Genomic DNA, 25,586 nt, shown 5'->3' with positions numbered 1-25,586 from the left:
ACATTAAGATTTTCAGGTGGCTTGAGTAATAACGTTTATCCATTAGTTGCTGATATTTCAGTGATTTTGTAATGAGAATGTTGTCTTTGCGTGGAGATCCCATGTTGCCAACCTCGTTTCATTTATTACGTGTCTGTTCATAGAAAATATTGATTAATCTTTGAGATTTTTTGGCACGTTCCACTAACACGCACGTGCTCTGAGTAATTGTTGTCTACAATATAAATACAAATGTAATTTAAAGAGGAAGATAAAAAAACAAAACAATTTATATCCAATTAAAAGCTTTTAAGAAAGCCATTCATTTATTTTTTAGTAAACCTTGTATGTTGATTCTAGCTGCCTTTGCATTTCTTGAGATAAAAACGTTTGTTGAAGCTCCCGCTAGAAGATATCAATGTCATTAATCTGTGGAAATAAATAAATAGGTAATGACCTAAATAGACCTGGACAACAGGTGTTCTTGTGAAAATGTGTAGCTCACGCTTCATCGGATCCTCCGTATGTGAATGAAGGTTTCCCTGACTGCTTGTATATTGCCTGTAGATAGTGTACTTCCTGTAATCTGCATTGCCCTCTCTGCTCCATTAAACAGGAGGCAGCTTGTGTCTAGGGCGCAAACTTCCAACAGCAAATGAACGTAAACAGTTTAGAGAAGCGTCCATTTAGCTATTTATAACTACTTCCGGTAATAACGTTACAGGTAGCTAACAATCAGGCGGTCCAGTTTGGCCGAGATTCCACCGCGTGGCAAAGTGGAGGGAGGGGATAGGTATTAAGGTGGAGGGGTGGGGTGGGGTGGGGTCTGGGACTTGGTAACTCACTCTTGTATAAGTACTCGGGTTACACCCGAATACCACATGTATCAAGTGGTCTAGACGTTTGCATTCCCAATGAGCCGTTACCGTTCGGATCACAGAAACAGCCGGCTGGCTAATGAACTCAGCAAACAAACGCACACAAGAACGGAAACATTAAGATCTTAATGCATGTCCTTCTCAGCACTGGCAATTTATATACATGGGTCAGTATACGTGTATCCTTGATTAAGAACACGACTGCCTTCACGTTATTTGAAATGAAAGTTATTATGAAGTCTGCACATTTAAGACTCATGGTACATGGTGCAGTATCACTGGATCATCAAGTCATTTCGCTCTCCCAGAGCTCCCAATCTTAAGCTTGAGACAAAGTTGGCAATGCATAAAGACCGACTCTTGAAGGCAACAGAGCGCATGATGGCTAAATAACCGATTGTCTGAACAATTCTCAGTCTCCTCTTTTTAAATAGAGATCGATGGTGGGAAGCTTCGCAGCGACATTAATGTCTACGGCAAACATCTCCGAGCTATAGCGCAGGCCAACGCCTAACGCTGGCCTAAATGTCGTATTTCGCGACCTGTGTGATTTCATCAATAAGGCTCTTCCGATAAATGTATCGGACAGCTGAGGATCTTCAGTTGCCCCAAAGCCTGATGGTCGTCGATCTTTCATATTCGGCTAATCTCTCACCGACATAATGCCTGTCCACTCTCAGACTTCTTGAAACATACCTATCCCACCCATCTGAATGTATCGCAGGATGTAAATGCATCTATCTCGGCCATCATGATAGCAGTTAACTCCTTTCTAAATAAGGCACTAAATCATGCAGGGCTAAATCTTTAATACTGATGCGTAATAATGTCTTTCTGTGTGAAATGATAATATTTGGTGAACGTTAGTGATACCAATAATGTGTGAGACATGCGTATGGCACAAGAAGCACCTGGCAACAATGTGTCAGTGACATGCCACTGACTTGAGGACAAGGAGTAATTATATGTAAACCCAGATCACACTTGTGTGTGATTAGTCGTTCTGCCATACTTAATTTGGTCTGAGGTTGTGCAAGCCAACTCTGAACAGAAACAACTGGTATACGGTCGCTATGACCTCAACGCCTGTAACATATCCTAGTGTCTGTCACGTACCATATTTTTCGCACAGTAAGAATTAACTTCACCTTTTATAGTCTGGATCATATGTGGACGATATAAACGGAGTGTCCAGGATATTTGGCACTCTATATCATATTTGTATCAGATTCCGCTTTTCCCAGGGATAGGGGCAGTGTAGTTCTTGAAATGAATTAGATCACCACGTTGGGTGTATGAATAATTGTCATCAAAGCGCAGCTGAGATATATATTTTACTAACAACAAGTAATAAACTAGCATGGTACACGAACCAAACACTCATTATTGGAAACTGTTGACTGCTTCTCTTTTCTAGAAAATCCTAATTCCATACTTTCTTGGTTCTTTGGTGGTTTGTGTTGAACCCTGTTTTGGAAATTGCTCTTGCGATTATTGACCCCGGAACGTCCGTGTTTGTTGACGACTATTGTACGAATATCTGTTTTGGCGCCAATGTATATAACAGGAGATATGACCAGAGATAAGCTTACAAGATAAATGGGCATACTGCAATGAATACTCACAGAAGTTGGCTTTCATTTTAAACCACCATGTGTACACTAGCAAAGTGAATCATTGCAAAGGGCAATGCTGAATGTTTACGTATCAAATATTAGTGATTGTATTACATACAGATCGGAAACAGAGTACATGCGTAATTGTTTATGCCTGCACATTGTCGTTTTTCTATCCCAGACAATACTAGTCCCATTGTCGTTTGTTTAAGTTTCAAGGTCAGTAAATAACAGTTTCTGATCTGCTGATGTAGAAGTAGCCTGCAGTGTTTACTAGTAAAATTCTACTGTTTACGGAACAGATATCGTATAGATAACTTATCACCACTGTATACAACTGAGCATCTGTTGAGAGCAGCTTTAATGCAGTGGTATCATACTGTTGATAGTACAGGAAGTTCTTCAAAGAAGCACACTATCTTGATGCATTGGGCCGTGAATGAACCACATGCCAGATTTATTTCCATCATTAATACCTTCATTTCTGTAGCCGTGGTCACGAAGCACATTTGTGTTGCATTCCATAAATTTCTGCTGATCTTGTTCGTTCCATTTTGATGGTCAAGATTTCCAGATTGTCTTTTTTATAGCAATCTATCAGCATAATGCAATGGGTTTGTGTGACCATCACCATTTTTCAACATTTCCAGCGGATAACAACCTGAAAGTCGCAAAACTTCAAGCCGTTTAGACTTCTGCGATTTAATTTCTATCACCCGTTCATCAGAAGTTCGTAATTCATTGAATTCTAGGGTCAAATTGCCATAATTTGCCAGTTAAAACTCGATTAGTAAAGTAACTGAATAGTAAGTAGCTTGTAAAATGTTATATAAAGAGTTGGCAATAGTTCAAATAACCCCAGCTGCACTGCTGTTGAGCAAGACATTCCTTATAAATGAGTGTATCCATGCGCTTTTCTTCTAATAAAAGCGCGTGGGCATGTTTCAGTTACATGATCATCCACTAGAAAGGTGAGTTGTAACTAGGCTCTTGATTAGTGTGTCATCACTGAGTATTGTTAGGACAGGTGCGCTGTTTACAGCTAATTCTCAATGCCTTTTTGGGACGTGCCAGTTAGCACAGGGATCTTGGATGACATAATCCCCATTACAAGCGTTCCATCAATCTGTTGGACAATTGGCACGTCACTCACAGCTGTCCAAGAGTAGCAGATTGTTCAAAAAAAAAATCTTTTCCGCAAAATTACTGCATATGGATTTTTTAATATTTCACGCCAAGGAACGACTTAATTACTGTCACGTCACCAAGTAAGGCAATAATATATACGTTTTGATGATAGGCAATATTATTCGTTTACCAACGCAGATATTTTCTGAGCTAAACCGAGTCATTGCGTCAGCCGTTGAAGACATTTTTGTCTAATTATAGATATTGATGTAAAACTGACCAATCAGTCAATGTCTGTTCTCAAGAAACAGTTTCCTGTTTAGAAATTTAAAGTGAACATAAAGTCTGCCATTATATATAATAGAAAAAATGACAAAGCACACAATTATCACACAAAATTATGTAAAAAATTCTATAAAATTTTGAAAGCCGAGAAGATCATGCTCAGCATTGAGAATATAGTATTGATGGACAATTCACTCCAGACAGCCATGTTTTAGAAGCTCTTATGAACTTGGCCAATCACTAGCACTGAAAGCGTCACGTGATAATTAATTGTCACGTCAAAAAACCTATTAGCTCTCGATTCTCAGTGTGGTTTTGTATAGTGGATAGACATATATAAATGCAATAAATTGGATTTTGATGTTAGCTTAAGTGTTAATCTGATGCATTTTTAACCTCTCAATTATGAGCAGGGAACTGAGGACGGCTGTCCGTGTCACAATGTCAGGCAGGATACTGCAGTAACTTGTCAGGGTGAACTGGCAAGAAAACCGCCTCGCGAGAGTCATTGCTTGAAGAAAAATATCGTGACTTTGCATTATTTTTTTTAGCAAAGTCAGATTTATTATGAAAATATCTTCTCAAAATCTGAATGAAAGGATCTGTTATCAGTCAGAAGGTCCTGCTGTATTCGGTAAATTCCCTGAAGTCGGTACAGTCATTTAAGCCAAATGTTTAGATCCATGCAGTAGGAGGGCGAGCAGGGCCGCTAAAGCACGACGATTGTGTCCACGAACATCTCCCTGACCGAGCGCTAAAGTAAAAGAAACATCAGCCCTTTTAAGACGGAACAGAACTGATAGTCTTTGGTTGGATATCTGGCGTTTTTGTTTGTGTTTTCTCATTGTCCCATTGTTTAATACCGATGGTACAGGAGAGCTCCCAGGTTTTGTGACGTCACTCTAGATAGCTATAACATGGCAAAATGGCCTCACCAAATGAATGGCTAAGTACTGACAATTGTTTGCTATTTACTTTATTGATAAGCGATGTAGAATTTTAAAAATATTTTTAGAACATCTCTGGAATACTGCTTTATTAATTAATTCAGCTTTTGTGGATGAATTTATCTTCACTTTAAAGCTGAATAAACTCGTTTGCGCTTAAAGTTGAAAAAAAATGAACGAATGAACATCAAAAACTTATTTTAAGTATTTTTTGTATATTTTACTGAATAAATACAGTTAAAGAATTAATTCTCTAGCAGGCTTTATGGTTGGCATCAGTAATTCTTTATGCCAGTTATGTGAAACTGCGGTTTTTATTCGTGTTTTCGTCTGTGAAAGAAAGCCTTCAGGTTACTAGCGTTATGTATTGACACGCACATGAACAAGTAATAAATACGTTGGTTGTGTGAAGAAAAAGGTTGAGAGGCCACTGACTAGTGCTCTAAAATGCCAACAATATAAGTCAAACATTGACTGCATTTTATTCATTCAATAAAGATTTTGGAACAAGATCTTGCGGTAGTACGCTGTGTAAATAATTTATTTACAGGATACATGAAATAGTCCATTTAAGTAGAAATAGATGTTTACAACACGGATGATAAAATATCCTCATTTGTTGTGTAGCAGGTTTCACAGTAATCTTGCTTTCAGATTATTGTTTTTAACGAACGAGTGGAAGTAAACCTGCTAACAAGACTATAACGTTTTCCCATGAAGCTAAACACCTTGGCAGGGTTCAGATGTGCTGACACTCATGTTCTCGTGTACGTTTTCATCGGTACAGAGCTGGGGTAAGGCTTCAACATGTATATACATGTACTTGATCATATTATTAAGGTTATCTTCGTCGTCCAGAAATGCGCAAAATGGTCTATTCCTTGTTTCATACACTACAATTGTTTGAGTAAGTGAGTTAGTTCTTGGGGTTTAACGTCGTACTTAACAATTTTTGAGTCATGTGACGACGACAATTGTTTGAATATGAACTTTAGCTTGGCTAGGATAAGATAATTCTGTGGTAAAAGTAGCAATTGCCAAGGTGTTTTTGTTGATCGTACTGTACTATTTACGCTATATTATTTTTTGTTGACTGTGTGTATTACATAAGATTTCTGAAAACGCATGTGTTGAAACTGAAATTTATCATATACATACATGATGGACACCACGAATTACTTCGCCATATCCATGACTTCATTCAGTCCGATAGCATCTTTTCTGAGCTCGCCATAGGTACACTGTGGTATACCCCAGCCAGGGTTTTGAACAGCAAACGGTAAAACGCGATATCAGTGTTTTTGTTTTGAGCGCTCGGTTCACTTAGATGTCAATTAGGCAGCAGGCTGCTTGTCAGGAACGCCAGTTATTCCTGTGGGAGGTAATTTCTTTCAAGCTAAGCATGCTCGGAAGTTTGCAAGAAGCGCATTTTGATTCAGAGATGCTTGGCTTTTTTCTTTAGTCAAGAGATCTGGGGTAAGGGTAGTGTTTCACCTAGATAAATATTGTCCAGGATATAAGCCACTCTCCTCAACGCGTCTGTGATGGAGACTTGACATTTGAAGCAATGGTATCAATCAGGCATTGGGAGAAGGGACCAGTTATTGTTATCTCTCTTGTTGACTTACGGGTACGTGTAAAGGCAAAGGCCAAGGTTACGTCTAGTTGAGGCCCAGTGCTGACGTCTTTTCAACACTGACAAAATTTCGCCTTTGACTCTTAACAATAACTTTGTATACACACAACTTCACCAGATTTACCTGCCAGACACCACAACGAGTCTTTCAGAAAAAGAAAGGAGATAAAAAGTTCACACACATATAAACAACATTTGTAATAATTTGATAAAACTATTTCAGCTGAAAACTTTGCGTTGTTGGAAAATGATGGTGACCTTCCCGTAAATCAGTTGATGTACATAAAGACAGTTCGACATTGCGAGAAACACAACCAAGTATTTTCAATTCTGAGCATTTTAAATGGCCTGAATGTAATGATAGTACTATTATGAACACATTTACATTTCGTTTCACATGATCCCATCTTGCGAATAAGGTAACATCATACTGAACACGCTTTCCAGTCAATGCCATATAACGATCAGTGGAATTAGTAAGTGTTACCTTTTTTACATGAAACGACTTTCTTATGAAAATTTCAGTGCGTCGTTATTGAATTATGTACAACGTAACATGTGGTTTAAGGCTGAGAGATCTTCTTGTTCGGCTTTGTATACTTAATGAGGTAAGGTGTTTTCCACAGATTGGTTAACCGAGGGCTTAGCAGGGCTTCTGAGGAATATGCATTGTTTCTGAGGGCACACCACGGTTTCTGGGGACTGAGCATGATTCCCGAGGGCTCTACAATGTTTCCTGAGAGATTAACATGGTTTCATTGTGGCTCTGCGTGGCTTCTTGAGGGGCTAGCATGGTTTTCACAGCGCTTTACGTGGTTTCCTGAGGAGTATGCATGCTTTTTTCCACTCACGGATCTGATCATCTGAAATACCTTTCAGTGAAACATTCTAGAACACCCAATAAAGTGCTACTCAAACAAGCCAGTATTACGCCATGTCTGATTTTGTAGAATCAGTGACTTTGACCCACAAATGCTTAGTTTAATTATCAGATATTTTTGATTGGTCTTAGTTTTTAACGCTTTTTCTTGCTATATATTGCATGCCTGGAATGCTTTCTTGAGTTTGAGTTTTAGTTTTATGTGTGTAAACTAGTTTTATTTACCTATAAATTAGGTTTACGTTTCAATGATGTTTTGTTTTAGATCTTACTTTTATTCCCCATTCACGTGTGGCCTGGTTTGGCTTCCAGTGCTGTAATAGAGTATTTTTTCTTTGCTGCTTTCTAGCTGTACCGTGAGAAACCACAACATACGTCAACATGGACATGAAAGAAATTTATATATCAGGTGAGAAACCAAATGAATATATTTACTTTAGTCATTATAATATTATTATTAATTTCTATGAATAGAATGATTGGCAATGTTGCAATCACATCGTAAATAATTTTCTATGCAATAATGAGAATATCAAAAATCAATTCGACAAGACGGATAGCCTTAAAATCTGGTAATACAAACGCAACCCCAAGTTCAAATTTCAAAATCAATTCCATATTTTTAACATACGTGATGTAAAAATTGTATAAGAACAATACTTAGGGACATGTGGAAAACATCAGTTATCATGATATTTCATGAGATAAGTAGCAGGAGTGTGGTTGTTTAAACTCGATTTTCTACTGTAACATCTAATTGTATTACGAACAATATATAGTGATTAGAAAAGCAAGAAAACATTTGTAACTTAGAATGTCCAAAGCGTACTGTAAATATGCAGTGCTATTGCTTGGCGAAGCCTTTCAAACTGTGTAAGAGGAAGTTATTTATGATGTGTCAGTTAACTATGCTTGTCACGTTCCTCACTTTGTCGGCCGATCCCTTCACATGTCTATCCTTTCACCTATAGTATTCTATGTTGGACTGGATATATATACCAAATATCTTTAACGACTGAATTTTCCAGGGCTGTGATTTTTCTATTGTAAAAAGAATGGAAAACCACAAAGCCTTAGTATTGGAAATGTTAACCTGTATGCTCTAGAGATGTTTCTCTGATCAATGCTATACTAGATGTAAGCATCCACGTGTACTCTGTCAGCTACAACAGCCTGGCCAGCTTTATTTAAAAGCAACCACTATATTGTATATCGATCCCGTACTCTGCATTCAATGTGTCGACACAAGATAGTCATTCCCTTATTCGATATAAAAATCTGGGTTAATTCATATCGGATAGCTTTCGCCGTAACCCTATCTTTGTGTGACATGGACAAAATGCTATTATCTCGGATTTGTATTAGCGATCCTGGAGTTGATATTTACTGACTAATTGCCCGGAGATTCGATACTTGAGGTATAAACGAGCTGACCGGTTTAAAGTCGTTCAGACACTAATACAAGGCGATCTAAGCAACGCGTTCAGTAAGGCATTAGATATGCGCTATTAAAATGTCAAAAACCAAATTCATAATTCTGCGTTTAAATTTGTTCATATAAAGAGTAAATAATTACAAAATAAAAATGATTACGGATTTTTGCATGAAACTTTCGAGAACGAATCAGAGGCTTTTGCGTTTATGAAAACATGAAATTGATCTAACTCCAGTCATTGTCTACCACGAAGGCTGAACTATATTTCAGAATTCCGAGAGGCCTTCAGTCTGTTTGATAAGGATGGTGACGGTACAATTACGACGAGTGAGTTGGGGACAGTGATGAGGTCTCTGGGTCAGAACCCCACCGAGGCAGAATTACAGGACATGATCAACGAGGTGGACGCCGATGGTAAGACACAACTCAATTACACACTGACGACCTGGCATAGCATCTACGGACCAACACAGATGGCTCTTTACATACAACTCCGGTAGACCTATGCTGAAAACAGACATGTCGACCACAGAGAATACGTGGCCTGACACCGGCCATGATGTAATACTAACCGTAGAAATTGTTCAGTGATGATTGTTAATATAGTCTAATATTCATCACGCAGATATTGAATAAATATCGGTAAAAATATGTCGTAATATGAACACAACGAATTACCCTCCACTGGAATGATAGTCGGGTAATGTGGAGAGAAAAAGTCATGTGATACACTGTCATAGTCATGTAATGCCCCTTTAGTATTATGATACCCGGATAGTGTTATGATGTGCATGTAGTCTTATGGGCAGTTCCTGAGGAGAGTACCAGATACTCTGGAGCTCTCTATGTTTCATAATTGTGTATAAATCCGCTAAATCCGCTGACTATATAGACCACATTCGATGTATGAACAGTTCATGTATCATAACGTACCTGGGGACAGAGGTAGTCATACCATACCATACCACATCATACCTTACCATACCATCCAAAAGGATCGTAACAGAAACATACTTTCATTCAGTTTTTCATTATAATGTGACAAGAAACGTCAGCGTTTACATCAACTTTGAATACGATGCATATTTCGGAAAAGAATCAACAATAACTAACTCGTCAGAGGAGTATATAATTACGTTATCAATAAATACACAACTCGCCACAATCCTGTACCGTGACGTGCTTACGTTATACAGCCTTGGTCTGTTAGCGTGTTATGTATCTTTGATGTTTCTGGCAGGAAACGGGACTATCGATTTCGAGGAGTTTTTACAAATGATGGCGCGGAAGATGAAGGACACAGACAGCGAGGACGAGCTCCGCGAAGCCTTTCGGGTCTTTGACAAAGATGGCAACGGCTTCATCAGTGCCGCTGAACTCAGACATGTTATGACGAATCTAGGAGAAAAGCTTACGGATGAAGAGGTGGATGAAATGATTAAAGAAGCAGATTTGGATGGGGATGGTATGGTCAATTATGAAGGTAAGCGGTTTCTCAGCATGCTACAACAGTTCATTATTTCCCGCGTGCTCTCGATTGTACATTAATGCTAGCTTTACTGGCTCTAGTCGTATAATTTAAAGAGGTGTTATCTTAATGACAAGGTATCCTGCTTTGATCCTTTCCCTGATTCAGTCTTTTGTGTGACTAATCATCTACAGTACCTAGATGCCAAAACCCCTTAACCGTTACTTATTGTCTGATCTGAGTAACAAAATGCTGCGCTTGGATTCTTTCCCTCTTTCCGCCTTTTCTATGACTAATGATCTACTGTATATATGTATGTCAAAAATAGTCAACTGCATTTAAACTTTTCTTTACAGATTTTATGGAGTTCGCTTCACAATTACTAAAACAGTATGAAAAATCAACAGCATGACCTCTGCGGACATTTACTAATGGAAGCTTGTGTGATGCTCTATTTGTTTACCAGCTTTTCATGGACCTAATGATATGACTGCAATACAAACTGTGTAATACTGTTCCTGTACCGAGCCTGATGTCGATAGATCTGAATGTGCGAAAGACGTTCATTGTTGCGATGTTGCATCTAATGTGTAACCAGCATGAAATTTTTAATGTTATGGAGTTTATTTTCGTGAAGAAAGTTCTTTGGACTTGATGTAATATTTGTTAGATATGTAAAGTTTAAAGATTAAACATCTCGGAACGTGGAGGTGAGATCTGAATATACTGTAAATGTTTTTTTATATACCCTTGTGATACTCTCCACAAACTTGGCAATTCTCGGCCCCATTCCCTGTCTTCAAGTCAAAGTAGTCACTACTTTCCATTGTTCAGGGGGAAATGGAAGAAAATGGGTGTAAATGTATTTCTTATGCAAATGGAAATATTATTTTTGACTACAGGTCATGTATCTGAGTAGCTTAAACTGATTTGTTGCCATTCCATGTCGAAGATCATTTTAGACATTCTATTTTGTCACCGACTTTTGTAATCTGAAATTACAATGAATAAAGAATTTGATATATCTGGACAGTTAATCTCAAATGTTATTAAAGGCTCAACTACAAAACACAGTTATAGAGACAAGATCTGTCAGTAGATGGGCTGTATTGTCTTTATTTTGTATTGCAGAATTCGTGACGATGATGACAATGAAATGATAACAACTGACTGGGCATCGATTCCATTTACAAGAATGTATTATACACTTTTAACCATCAAAAGCGTTTGCCATATTCGTGGAGACATGATAAACCAATCGTATATCTATAAGTTATTCAATCATTATCAAGAGACCGCATGTCATTCTCCAAATTCTTTCTCCAATAGACGGTAAGCCAGCGTACATATCGAACAAACTACTTGCTTTGGTATGTTATAATTTCACTTGACATATAAGCCGTCCGTCTGAATGGCCAGTCATATGAGACAGATTGCATGTGTATGGCGACTGACAAATGTGGTATCTGTGACCATAACAACAGATCTACAGGCTCAAATAATGGCAGTCTCGATGACCACGTTGAATCAAGAAACAAGGGACTCGAAGTGTGACTAAAGCCGATCTGGATGTGTCTTTGTGGATAAGATGATAGTCTCTCATCACAAAGCTGAATAACATGCATACAACCGGTATATCATATTTCTTGGCCATTCTGTAGCAACACCTTGATAGTTTCTGATCTGTGACATTTTCAGTTCTCAATCAAGCGAAACTACCACACAGTTTGCATGGCTGTTTCTCTAAGCAAAGGGTCCCCAGGCTGAACCATACGGGTAGAACTCGCTGCGGTATGTGACGCACACAGTAAATAGGCACCCCAAGTTATCTCAGTCAAGGTAACCCTTGATTTCGGAGAAACACTGGAGTGTTTCGTTACCCCTGGCAACTCGTGTTCACATGGTTGCATGCAGAAAATTCTATGCACTGCAAGAACTATTAACATCAAGAAGTGCCCAAAAAGTACTGGTATCATGGTATACTGGTATAATGGTCATGCACTTGCTATTCTCTCTTCTGTGCTCTCTTCTGTGTCAATTTTTCGATTTGTTTGAAAATATAAGGTAATGGATGAATGGTTATATACCTAAGCATTACCTGTTGTTGTTTCCAGGTAGTTAATGTATATTTTAGCAAACATCGACGTACTCAAAAAGTCTGATGTAACAAAATACCTAAATTCAGTTCAAGGCAAGAGATGCTTTTGTGACGCCATGATGAAGGTTTAATCCATGGGTTCACCCATCAAAGAAAAACAGTAGGGTATACAAATTAATGTCATTTGAGCGTACAAAATATCAACATTGGTTTCTTTGGTAGCTAATGAACTCCTTGGATGTATGTTGAAGAAATTAAATGTTTTCATGGCAAAATTAGATTGCCATTCTTAATGTGCGACCTATGAACGAGCTGGAAAAAAACCCACATGCAAAGGCCTGTATTTCTGTATTCAATTTGAATGCGGTTATTTCTTGGCTTTTTAGAAGTGAACTATTCATGCTGAAAAAAACTGTTTTCATAAAATGAAGAAGGGATTAGGATTTAGGAATCATTTCGTGTTTTATGCATTCGTCTTTATAAGGTTAAATTATGCTTCATACCATGTTTGTTTAATTCATTAAACTTTCATAAAGTAGCCTTCAGTGTAAGTGGCAGCTTGTTTCACGTTTACAGTAGTTGATTAATTTAGCTGCAGCGTCTGCCCATGGTATCTGTAAGTGTGGGTAAGAGTGGGAAGCCCAATCCCCAGAAGTGCACGGTTTCGTGCTTCTGTTATCTATCCGTGCTTCACATGTAAGTAGGAGTGCACAACCACGAGACACCCTGCATTCTTTGAAAAAATCTACAGGATTAATAGCCAATGAAAGAAGACAAAACCGTTGATGCGGGCCTGTTTCTTTTTCCTTGTACAAGTTTAACACGCAGACGACTGTTGCGTCTACCTTCGTGGAGCCTTGGAGAACACTAGAAAACCGCCTCAAGTGATAACCCGGGTTTAAATTTGCATGAACACATCTGCCATCAGCTGTGACTTGTTTGTGACCTACTTAAATTAAGCTATTCTGTTTAGCTGATACATATTTCATTGTTAATGTTTATCGAGTTACTCTTTTGTCAGAAATCCCTAATAAATCACTGACCATATTTATATTTTAACTATCAAAGAGGTTTGTCTCCTTTCTCATTAGCCTTAGTCAATATGACACTTAGCTCCACGCCATGCCATATGATGCACGCGTGGATGATGAACCAGACCGACTATATCCCCGTAAAGTTAATACTTTAGCAGAGCGAAGATGAAAGAGGCTTGTACTTATGGGCGTGATGTCATAGCCTACATAAAATGATACTGAGAGCGGGTCAATTTCCAGTCAGCAAGGACTTATATTTTTCTGTGGAGCCAGGGTTTACATGAAGTAAAAGCTACTTTCAGTCAGTAAAGAGATTGGCTCGGACTGGAAGTCGCACGGCACATGGAACACGGTACTAAAGGAATCCACCACACATACCAATGTATTTATGCTTCTCCCGGAGAAGCGCCCTTGAAGACTGTCTTATCTACATCAGCATCTGTATAACCCAGACTATATTTACTTTCTTTGCCAGCACCGTGTAACAGTTATATCAACCTCTTAATTAAGATGGTACTTTATTCCCTCTTAGTTCAGCAATAAGTGTCTCCTGCAAATAAATACCAGATTCCTAGCAGAGTACAGCGGATTACAGTATAACGTGTTAAAGATTTAACCATATAATTTGAATAAGTTGGCCTAGAAACATCCATTTTTGCTAATATCATTTACTCTTTTAAATATATGAAGCGCTCAGAAAAAAAGACATATAATTTAGACAGTGTATGATTGCTTAGCGACGTTTTCTTGAGCCAGAGCACTGTGGTAACATTCCGTGAATTCTTGTAGCCGTGTACAGAACATGGTTTTTCAGAATGTTATGAGCCTTTTTAGTGCGTCGGTAAACACGTGTCGAATCAATAAACAAATATAACCCATCAGAAAGCAAATAATATAACAATATAAGAAATAAGAAAGCCCAAATTCCTAATTTATTTTGAAGAACAAAGCAATCATAATTTGTATTATTCATGCAACTAATTGCAGCTGGGGAGAAGGGCTCCGTGCCCGAGGGGATTAGCACACCTGCGCAGCACAATGATCCAGGACCCTCCCCCAATGCGGTTGCTATGAGTTCAAGTCCAACTTATGCTGGATTCCTCTCCGGTCGTACGTTGGGAAGGTCTTTCAACAACCTGTGGAAGATCGTGGGTTTCCTTCCACCATAATGCTGGCCACCGTCGCATAAGTAAAATGTCTTCAGTACGGCGTAAAACACCAATCAAATACATAAATAAATAAATAATTGCAAGGGCAAATCAGATGATAGTCTTGGATCATGTGACAATTACACCCACCACTAAAGCAACCAGCCACGTTACGTAAGGTCAACTAGCAAAGGATCAACAAAATGGTATAGTAATTATCACATAACTGTACACCTGAAAAAGGGAGTACACGATGCAGAATTCAAAATACCACGGTGACTAGTAACTCGATCGTTCAAATTTGCATGAACCTGTGTGATTTACAAAACGACACAGCGAACAGGTTCAAACGAAGAATTGATCGGTTGCAGTGAACTCCATGTAACATACGAAACAGACATCTCGTCAAGAGTGAGTGTCGCTCATTCGGAACAAGCAGACTGCAGTCGCATTTGAAAGAATATATGAGGTGATTATCAGGAGTTGGTCAGGTTTGGAAGTGGAGCCTGTGTCTTATCTCAGTCTCACTTACAATGCAAACCCTCATCTGTAACCTCCATTGGCCTGGGCCATCAGCGACACGTCTATCCACTGCTAACGGTAAACACACCCACCCAACCTGTATCTCAACCAAGAGGCTACTCAGAAGAAGTACAAATGTTAAGCGGTAAACACCCTTGTATTGTTTACCCAGGCCACGCGAGCGCCAATCATTCAGTGATACTGATGAATATAGCTGATGTCAGACGGCTGGGAGAGCTATACGCCGACCAGCCTTTACACACTGATAATAGCTTCCCAGCGCTAACATACATAACAGGTGTTTGACGAATGGCATCCATCAGTCAGCTTATTAGCCTGGTCAGTGGCATGCATAGGTATACGCCAACACGGCGTTCTACTGAAACAACCACTCTTATCTCAAACGGAAACCAGACGCCATATTGTCTGAATATGACACACTGATACATTGACCGAAATCTCCATGATCTTAGCAATGTCCAAACCAAGCGTATATCCTTTTTCCTCTGTCCTGGCATCAACATAAATATGCCAGCGATTTGTTGCAACTGAATTTAGAATTATGGACGGTCAGTCTTTCTGGGCTCATACAACTCACTAAACATGGGCGATTAGCTAACACTTGTTAGTTAACTTGTGCCTGAGCCAGTGTGTCTGTTACCCTTAATCGCCTTACCCGTGGGATTAGTGAAGACTCCATGACGCAATTATTCTCATAATTCTCTCAAGTTTTCATGTTTGCCCGCATTATTAATGCTCTACATGATCGATGGTTCAATATCCCCGACGACTGTGGTCAAACATCAGCATTATTCACCTTGACCATGACTTTCTCACCTTTGGTTACAAGCAACCACTAACAAGATACACAGCCTGATATTAAAAGTAATTAAACAAGTCACTACCTGTGTGATAACCACACGCATCATGGTTAAAAAAATATTGATGAAATCTTTCGAGGAGAAGTGAATTTATTTAACTTAACAACTGTCCAATAGTCAATGAGCCGTAAAAAGCTCATGCAAACGATAAATGAAATTCAGTGTAAATGTTAAGTTGTTCAGGAGTAACTATACTGTCTTCGACGCACTTCGTCAGCTGCTGGACACGGAAATTACCGAGCATACCTGAGCGGAGGCTGAAAATAAAAACGAGTACAATTTGTGAAAATTTAATAATACTTGACAAAAACTGAAAGAGAAAGATATTAACGTAAAACGTAACGACAGCCAGGAGAGATGACATGGTTTGTGCACAGAATTTAAACAATATAGATTTTCAGTAGTGTTAGTCATCCAGTAAACCATACAAACCAAGCGTTCAGCTCTTCAGACTTTTGACGCAGCTCTACTATTATCAGACAAATAGACCTGACTGTGGTATAAACCTCCCAACTAGCAATGCAGAAATGAGCATAACTGGTCATGCAAGAATTGAAAAAACTAATCTCAGCACAAAATGTAAAGCGACAGGCATAATACTTTCCAATGTTAGACCAAGGCTGTGACTAGAATGCTTTCTGCATCACCAAATACTAAATGAATTTGTTTATAGCTAAATGATTAATGTAATTATACCCCTTAGTGTTAATATCACTGCGGACTGCAGGGATTTGTATCGCTTTGTTTGGTACTATCCGTATGGTTTTTAGTTTGGCAATGGTGCAGATCGGTGGTATATTGATTGCAAGCCTCGCCTAATGACTTGTTTAGAGGGATGCTTCCCATGGCTCTTGGCTAGCGTGGAAACCTACCACGAAATGATGTCATAAGGAATTTAGACGAGTTTCTGTAATGTGGGAGTGAGCTTCTATGCAAATCGTTTTAATCAGTGGATATAATGTATAGCAGATCACTACCCTAATTATATATCTTTAAAACTGCCTGTGGTTAAAATGAAAGAGAAGCGATGGAATCTCCTCAGTTTTACAACGTCAACCTATTCCGATACTATTTTGTTGGCATTGTGCTAAGCAAATGACACACCCTGTTATATAAAATTTAAATCTCCATGTTTGAACATACTTGTTTTGTGGGAGAGACACGGATGTAAAAATCATGGTTTACCTATATAAAACACAAAGCGAAATGAAAATAACTCACCATTTTTATGTTTTGCTTAAAGCTAGAGACATAATATATCTAACACACACACACACACACACACACACACACACATACACACACACATACACACACACACACACACACACATATATATATATATATATATATATATATATATATATATATATATAGAGAGAGAGAGAGAGAGAGAGAGAGAGAGAGAGAGAGAGAGAGAGAGAGAGAGAGAGAGAGAGAGAGAGAGAGAGAGAGTGAGAGAGAGAGAGAGAGAGAGAGAGAATAAACTTGATACTTTATCAATATATCGTCAACTTTTTTATCCAGTCAGGATATTTCTTCAGTTGGTGTACAGAATTTGCTGTGTTCAGTGTACATACTATATCATTATTTTGCCTTTGAGTAGTTTGGGACCGGTCCACAAAGGGATATTAGAGTTAAGAATACTAAAGTTTCCATCAAATTTTGTCTCTGGTATATGCCTTGATAAGTTATCTGATTAAACTCCGACAAAGAAGAAAGGCATCTTGACAATCACTGCTTGGCATGTCTTCATTTGGTAAACTATCGATGATTGAAGCAGTAAAAGTTAAGAAGTGTTTAATGAGTTTTTCAACCGCCACAAAGATCAGTTTCTATCGCTGAAAAATTTCTTGGTAATGCAAAATTACCATGGTATCATCGATCAAAATTCCATATAGTTTGTACTTACCCGGGGTCACACGGATTTCAGCATTTGGTCTAATCTTACATCGTGCAAATTTCCATAGTACATGTTGAAAGCAGTCATTGAATACGATGTAAATGATCGGGTTGATGGCACTGTTCGAGTAGGCGAGGTAAATAGCGGTGTATTTTATAGCTGCGATGTTAGTGGGTTTCTGTAAGAAAGAAAACGCGCATCAAATTAAACATAAAGACATTGTTCAGTTCTGTGTCGGATATGAGATTCCAATGTGCAAGGATTTTGTCATTTAGAGTTACTTCCCTTCAATTCTGAGATTTCGGTGAGTTTTCGATGTTCAAGAATACTTTTTGCGGTTTTGTTTTCTTCAGAATATGCCTCTTATTCAACACTTCTTTTGTTATATAGTCATTAAGAATGAAGTCTCTTCCAACAAATCCATGTACCAACTTAAAGATATAAAACAAGGTGGGCACACTTAACGCAGGCAACATTGGAAAAGTGCGGAAGGAAACCTCCAAAAGAAGTAAACCTCAGCGGAAGGATAATTGCCAACTTCTATTTATTTTTATAAGGTTTGTGGTTTCTTGAATTTTACGGTGAGCTGCATTTACCATATCGATAAAGTTCGATTACTTTCATTTTTACCTATGGAAGAGTCTTACTAAAAGGCAAAGAAAAAAACTCAGATAAAGTATATATCTGATGAAAGACAGCTAAAAACTGTAAACAGTTTAATTTATATTTTTAGAATTTTTACAACGGAGTAAAATGATTAGATTCTACTGTGGTCTATAGTGAGCCCGAGGATATCAGTAACGTCCCACCCATATTTTTTGTTTGAAATAGCTAGTCTCAAGGTCAGTTCGGCGAATGTATTCATAAATCTATATGTACATGCATTCTTATTGGTGAAAGCTAGAACTCTAAGTGTGTTAAGTGGCAAAAACCTGATGTGACGTCACTGGTCCCGGGGTTGTCAGAAAAGACCACCGCAGGATCCAATCATTCAAATTCATTTTCCTAGGTTGAAAAAATTCTAAAAAATAAAGATTTCAGACTATTTTTATGGACAATGTTTAATCGTCTTTCACCTGACATATACTTCATATACTTCATCACCAAAGTAGTTAATATTACACGTTGGTGAAATTTATCTGTTGGGAAAATGGAACAGCGTCCAAAGAAAACCACTGCCTGTACTGAACTGAAGACTGAAGCGTATGTGAAGGAAGCCGCTTCACTCTCATTGCTCAGTGGTTAGTAAACTGAAGGTGAATATTTCTGTCAACTTGGCTAATGAAGACCATCCTGACTTTCAAAACGAACAAATTGCTGTATTCTGTTGTACAGATTCATTTTTCTCTAGTCTGTAGGCTTACTGGAATGTCCGGATCTCGATACACGTCCCACAGTAACGTGGCTTGTTGAGGTGTCCAGCATATAATAAACGTGATGAGGACAACCAGGATCATCTGCTGAGCCTGAACAAATCATTTTGATATATAAACACAACCATCATAATACCATACGACCATTAAAAATACAATTTGTAAATCAAAAAAGTCAGCAGCGTCCAATGTGTGTTTTGGTGTTTTTATTCTGCATTAAAGTTAGATCCTGCAACACAGTGAGATTACTTCCGCTAAACTGGCCAGGCTGGAACTAGCCATGTTGGTAAATGATACATCTTCTTAAAACACACTATTTTCGTCTGTATAACAATAGTGTAGGACAAACAATGATATTGGTCGATGTTTTTACAGTTTCCGTTTCTAAAGTTAAACATGACACATAAATGAAGCTGACCGATATCCAGTCTACTGGAAAACCAATGTCACCGTGAGGCCTTGCTCTCGTTTCAGGACTTTAGTAAGTCTTATCTTATCAGTGGTGATGCGGGAGTATAGACTGGCGTTAAAATGGTGTTCCAGTCATATAAATGGGTTAAAGCAAACCTCCATTTCTTGTACCTTTTTTCCTTGCAGCATTTCCTGACATGTACCCGTTGTCCTACTTTGTGCTTTTAGCAAAATCACATCAAATCTACCGTACCTCAGAGGTAATGGTTGATGGATTTATTCTGTCGGTAACACTCGGATTAAATCTCTGATCCGAAATACAACACTCTACCAACTGATCAAAGTGACATCTGCTAGTATAAGTACTGGAAAGATGTACCTGTCATTATACAAAATCACGAAGTAAACCTGCATATCACACTCCATGGAAATGACGCAGACCATCACCTCAGTGAGTCCTATCAGCGAGACCTAGATTCAAGAACGCGACAGGAAAGGAAACTTCCGGCATATGCTTTAATTGCTCCCATTCATGGAAGGAAGCAGGGGATGGTTTTTTTTATGGTTGCTGTTTTACGCCGTACTCAAGAATATTTCAGTTATACGACGGTGGCCAGCATTATTGTGAGAGGAAACTGGGCAGAGCCGTACGGAAACCCATTACCATTCGCTGGTTTAACTGGAACTAGGGAAATTGGGCCGACTCGAATCATAAATGGCGGTCAGCAAAGTTTGGCTTGTAGTCGATGTGCTAGGTATATTTGTGTTAACTGTGACGTCATGCTCTTTATTATTCATGAAATTCTAGATCATGTGATGTCAGAATTCCTACTGGAGTAAAGGAAACATATTTTTACTGTGCAACTTAGATGTGTTGCGATCAGTGCACTCAAAAAGAATGAGTTTCAGGTTAGTAAATGGAGGAATACTGATCTGCATTTCTGAAAGTTAAGGTGGGAAGAATGAAACAGATCTCAGATCCAGCAATGACCAAACAATTCGTGTTGTTGTGTTAGTCACTTACTCTTCTTTTCATCCGCAGCGCCATCTGGGATGTTGGTGCTGACGGCGTGTGTGACGGGTGGGCTAAGGTCACAGTCGCCAAGATGAGCATAAAGGTCAGTGGTGCTGCATACACACAGCAGGTGAAAAACGTCACATAAACTGTCCGAGACGATTTCGAGGGGAATATTTCCACACAGTAACGTTCATGTCCCCCTGCCCAATCAAAGTCCACCAGTTTTGTATATAATAGCCATGGAAACGATAGAACCACGCCTATTAACCATATAAGGAAAATTGTGAGTTTGTACCGTGTTTGAGTGACACACGAGAATGTTCTGGTAATAGCCGAAAGGAAGCGATTCAGCACAACAGCTGTTAAGGACAGAACGCTGACCGTGACGGACAGAACTGAAACAGAACAAATAACACAGTAGTACTGGACAACTAAAAGTACTTGTGTATACATGAGAATCAGCATGTGGTTGTCCCTCTTTATTCAGCTTATCGCCCTGGTGAGTGAAATGAATAAAATGTCACCAGTAAAGTGCTAGGAACTATGTACACGAGTGCTAAAAGCTTATCATGACTGATAGAACTGCTTCTTGTGTTTGATAATTTAACAACAATGCAAAACATGACAGCACTCTGGAAAGGCCACACAATACTTGATAACGATAAATAGTTATCAATAGGTATTGATGCTAAATGTCAGTCAACCATTGATGAACCTAGGCACCGTCTCACGGTGATCGGTGATTTAATGCCGCAGTGCTTACGACGGAGGCACATTCCCAGAGTGATAAAGTAGCCAGGTCCGATAAAATTTGGAAACTTCCGATAAAAATGATTGTTATATGTCAGGAAGAACCTTTAATTAATTATTAAAAGGCTGAAGTATCGATATCGATAAATGGTGGTATTCATCGATGTAGCAAACTTATTTATCGACATCGCCAATTCATTTATATTGATAAAAAGATAATTACTACGGAGGAAATCAATTTTGGGGAAGTGATATTGGACAATTTTCTTGGATAAGATACAAGCATTGTTGTGACTTTGTCGCTTATAATCTTAGTGTGTAAAATTTTCTGATAAAATCTTCCGGATCACATGTATAACCTACCTTGCAGAAATGAGCCGACACGGCAGATTGCCTTCCCGAACGGGTACTCCGTTGACAGATCAGTGGCAAGGTGTATCCACATACATATACAGGCAACCATCGTGTCACCTACAGCAAGGTTGACGATGTAAAGATTGAAAACAGTCCTTAAGCCTTTCGTTAACAGAATCAGAATTATTATTAGCAAATTGCCGAAAAGTGCGAAAATAAATGATAAAATGTAGAAAAATATTTTGGCACTGATTTCCTCTGTTGTTGGTCCAGGAGATTCAGGGAAGAGCGCTGAAAAATTCTCAATCCCACCCGGTTGGAGGAACTTCTCTAGGTCAGAAATATTCAAACCTTCTAAGTCGATATTTTTCAGTTGACTCGGAGAAAATAAATCATCCATTCCAACAACATATTTTTGATCTCGGATACTTTTCCACAGAAAATATACAGTCCATCAACTTTGGGCGATTTCAGTGTTTAAAACAGTGTGATAGTCGCCCAGATTTTATTTAAATACGTAGACATATTATCTCTCGGTATGCAGAAACAAGGGCAGGTATTTAAGGCCGTATATAGCTATAAAATAGCTATCAGTGCTGATAAGAATTAATTTTAGATATAGACTACAAGAACGGAGACAAAACTACATGATAAAAAGAGTGAATTATAAAATGGTTAGATGAATTCGTTTATTTATTTCTGTGAATACTACCAAGCAGTAGATCACATAAAGTTTAAGAAATATCTTGGTAATTTCTCCTATTAGCTAATGTCATGCACTTTTTCCTCCCATAAGATTTCAATGAATTCCATAAATGAAAGTTGTCTTTCTGAAATAATTCACTGCATGTATAACTGCACTTGAAATTTCATATTTTTTTTGGTTTGAAAAACTCCCTTTTGCCTGTATCAATGATTATCCACGTACTGATGAAACAAAAACGACAATCTGACAGACACAACAATACTCGCCAAACTAAATATAGGGGTTAAATTTTAAATTAGTTAATACATGTGGTGTTTATTTTACACACATATTCATATTCTTATGTACCAGATATTAATGTTAAATATTTCATATAATTTACTTAAACATCTAATACGCAAAAATTGTTTCCTTGTTTACAAGGTCCAGGCTGCTCAAAATGAGTAAACTTACAACACTGACATAACCTTCCATATTCTAATCAGTGTAAAATGTTCTATATGTCACAGTTCATCCGTTTCTGAAGACCATTCTGGAACATTGGACACAAGCAGTTCGTCTTTATCACTAATCTCTACGTCAGACAGCTTGATGTTGAAGAATTTATCTCTATCTCTGGGCATGAGAAGACTTAGTTTTCCTCGTGTTTCCATGACGTCACAAATATGGTGTATGAGTTTACTGTTCATTTCTTGGAATCGCCTTCTATGAGCGGCCGCGGGGGCAGATTTTGGACGAAGTCGTGTGGTCACTGAGTTTTCCGCTCGCTCAAGATCTGGTTGGCACCATTCCCCACCAGCATGAATGCTTTATCTACGCTTGACTGTATAGGTATGACGCCGTTTGATGCGGGAGTTAAGGATCGTTCGCTGTCTGATTGGAATTTCACACATGATCGGCAGAATCTTCTGGGAACGCCTCGCGACCGATAAATATCCTCTGTGAGATCTAAAGGTCTCTTCCAGTCGTCCGCAGTTTTAACAGTGGTGATATCTGCAGCCGGTGCCCTGGTAGATAAACCCTCAAACTGAACGGATAACTTTTTCGTGGTCACGTCCTTTCTAATATATCCATCAGCTTGTTCTTTTCTCTTTAAAACACATGGATACTCTTGCTTCTGGTTAATTATGTTGATACAGGGTTTTTGGAGGTCTTTATCTCTTTGAACACCCCAAATAAAATCGTGCTTTTTCATGTTAACATCCCTTACGATCGTTTTTTGCGCCGTGTATCGAGAAGACATAAGAGATGCTTGCTGAACAGGGGCCGTGGGTTTGTTCTGTGTACAGAAATCTAAGTACACAGAAGCTGCACAGTGCTTCTGGTCAACTATGTACTTATTTAAGGAACTGGAACCCGGCGTGTCCATTTTTAGAGCTTTCTTTCGAGGATAGCCATGCTTGTTTGAGTCAGTTTTGACTGCCTCTGGACCACAGTTTCCATCATAAGTGGGAGTTGTGGATAGGCGTGAGCTGGTTCCCCTGACTTGGGAAAGCTCGTGTGTCTTGTCTTTGTTCCGGGAAAACTTAGTTGTATCTGTGCTGGTCTTGGGCTTACAAGTTCTCTGAAGATAACCCATGTTCTTATAAAATCTCAGAGAACTTGAATTGTTTCTTAAAGACTGCGTCAGCTGTATTTGAGCTTTTCGCAGTTTAACATTTGGTCTTTGGTAGCATTTGTCTACTTCGTGTTTCCAGGAGTCAGCTGGTACATAGCTGGTGGTCTTCTGTTTCTCCTCTGGACATCTCACATGTCGGAGTAGCACTGTGTTCTGTCTGAGGCGTTCTTGTCGCTCAGTGCAAAAAGGCGACGCTCGATCCATATCTACAGATACGTTTCCACGTTAAATCCGGTAACCTTTGTGCACCTTACGAACATTTTCCCACATTAAACTGTTTGCAAATTTCGGAATAGGGAATACTTTGACTACATTGTTCTCAATCACTGACGATGAATCTGCAGAACGAGTATGTGACTTATCCACCTGTGTTAGTGAGATGTCTCCAGATTGATCGACTTGGCACAATCGGTGTTTAACCAGCTGGTAGGTTTACGGTTGCATGCGTTAAGCACAAAGCTTGATGCTCTCCCATGCCCGTTCACAACGTTGAGTGTTGTGGTGTAGCTATAACGTTTTGTTGCATTACCGAAATAACAACACAGAGAATCTACTGGTGAGGTATAATAATACAAATTTGCTTGAGTTAAGCAGGCGTTAAAACCTGCAGCATAATCGGTTTATCTCACAGTGACCATGGGAAATTGTTAGTACCTGCTATTTAAGTCGGTGTAACCAGTACCATACAGCATGGAGAAAGGTAATGTGTAGATTAGGAAAGGTCTTAATGAAAGATAACATTATAATCAAACACTGCTAATTTGAAGTCAGGGATTAAGTATATTTGCAACCTTTTGTTAATCCGCGTTTATCTGGTGAAGTTTACAACTATTTTAGGACTGCTTAATATTCATATCCAATACCTTATTAATTCTTCACTTGACGCACATTGGGTGGCCTGTGCCATGCACTATGACTGGAGTGGGCATAATTGCAGGTGTCTTTGGCATGACATTATCCTGAAGAAGCAGAATTTGAAAACAAAAGCGTCAATGTATATCAACACACTGAAAGACCAGAGGTTCGGGACAACACAAGTAATATGATTTTAGTTATTTCAGACGAGTGCTTTAATAGAGCTAACTGACTACAGTCATTTGTTTTTTCATAAATGAACTTTTAATCTGGAATTCTCCCGAAACCATGAGATACGCCACGTTAAATAAACAGGAAACGTCACTCATACACTATGCTCTTTAGCCTAGGATGCAAGAAGGCAAATTATAGCTATTCCCCTTTTTGAATAATGAATAAATTGCTGCGATGGAGTGTGCATATATTAATGGCGGATACCATATGAATACATGGTTTGTGAATGCGAATTAAACGACATTCGTGAACAGATATATGTTTACTGGCTGTTTAAAGGGGAATAACTCCGCTTAACACAAATTCCTCTCGCGTGATTTGGTGCACAGAAATCAAAACTAACCTCTCAAGGGATTATTTCTGATTGCACATATTAACAAAAACAGCGCGTTCCCCACGTATACACGCAGTTTCGTGCGTTTCACATGG

General features: G+C 38.7%; 2 protein-coding genes across 4 annotated transcripts in view; one reads left to right on the top strand and one right to left on the bottom strand.

Annotated features, from left to right (window-relative positions):
• The window catches only part of LOC135481797 (calmodulin-A-like), a 31,189-nt gene extending 17,772 nt beyond the window's left edge, over nucleotides 1-13,417 (top strand). Inside the window, exons 3-6 of one of the 3 annotated variants that reach the window (XM_064761513.1) lie at nucleotides 7,699-7,758; nucleotides 9,055-9,198; nucleotides 10,025-10,267; nucleotides 10,609-11,362. In XM_064761513.1, the coding sequence (XP_064617583.1) occupies nucleotides 7,731-7,758; nucleotides 9,055-9,198; nucleotides 10,025-10,267; nucleotides 10,609-10,664 (471 nt within the window). In that variant the 5' untranslated portion in view covers nucleotides 7,699-7,730 and the 3' untranslated portion in view covers nucleotides 10,665-11,362. Of the gene's footprint in view, nucleotides 1-7,698; nucleotides 7,759-9,054; nucleotides 9,199-10,024; nucleotides 10,268-10,608; nucleotides 11,363-11,383 lie in introns of those variants that run through there. The other 2 variants (XM_064761514.1, XM_064761512.1) reach the window with 2 other exon arrangements.
• A 2,731-nt stretch (nucleotides 13,418-16,148) lies between these two features.
• LOC135468732 (QRFP-like peptide receptor) lies at nucleotides 16,149-21,853 on the bottom strand. The gene is made up of 5 exons (XM_064747171.1): nucleotides 21,754-21,853; nucleotides 20,647-21,035; nucleotides 19,203-19,304; nucleotides 17,848-18,016; nucleotides 16,149-16,192 (listed from the first exon to the last, which is right to left on the bottom strand). Exons 1-5 carry the CDS (start codon nucleotides 21,851-21,853, stop codon nucleotides 16,149-16,151), a joined length of 804 nt encoding a protein of 267 aa, XP_064603241.1.
• Between the last annotated feature and the right edge of the window lie 3,733 nt (nucleotides 21,854-25,586).

The sequence above is a fragment of the Liolophura sinensis genome, chromosome 1 (assembly GCF_032854445.1).
Source record: "Liolophura sinensis isolate JHLJ2023 chromosome 1, CUHK_Ljap_v2, whole genome shotgun sequence".
Taxonomy (NCBI): Eukaryota; Metazoa; Mollusca; class Polyplacophora; order Chitonida; family Chitonidae; genus Liolophura; species Liolophura sinensis.
Note: the sequence above shows the minus strand (reverse complement) of the source record. Positions and strands in the feature narration are given on the sequence as shown.

What these genes read in the sequence shown, in the direction of transcription:
- LOC135468732 (XM_064747171.1), bottom strand. Translation starts at nt 21,853, where the DNA reads ATGGTTGCCTGTATATGTATGTGGATACACCTTGCCACTGATCTGTCA. An exon ending in ATCGAGATCCGGACATTCCA is followed by an intron (nt 18,017 to 19,202) that starts GTAAGCCTACAG and finishes TCTTTCTTACAG; the next exon opens with AAACCCACTAACATCGCAGC. An exon ending in TGAAATCCGTGTGACCCCGG is followed by an intron (nt 16,193 to 17,847) that starts GTAAGTACAAAC and finishes TTTTATTTTCAG; the next exon opens with CCTCCGCTCAGGTATGCTCG.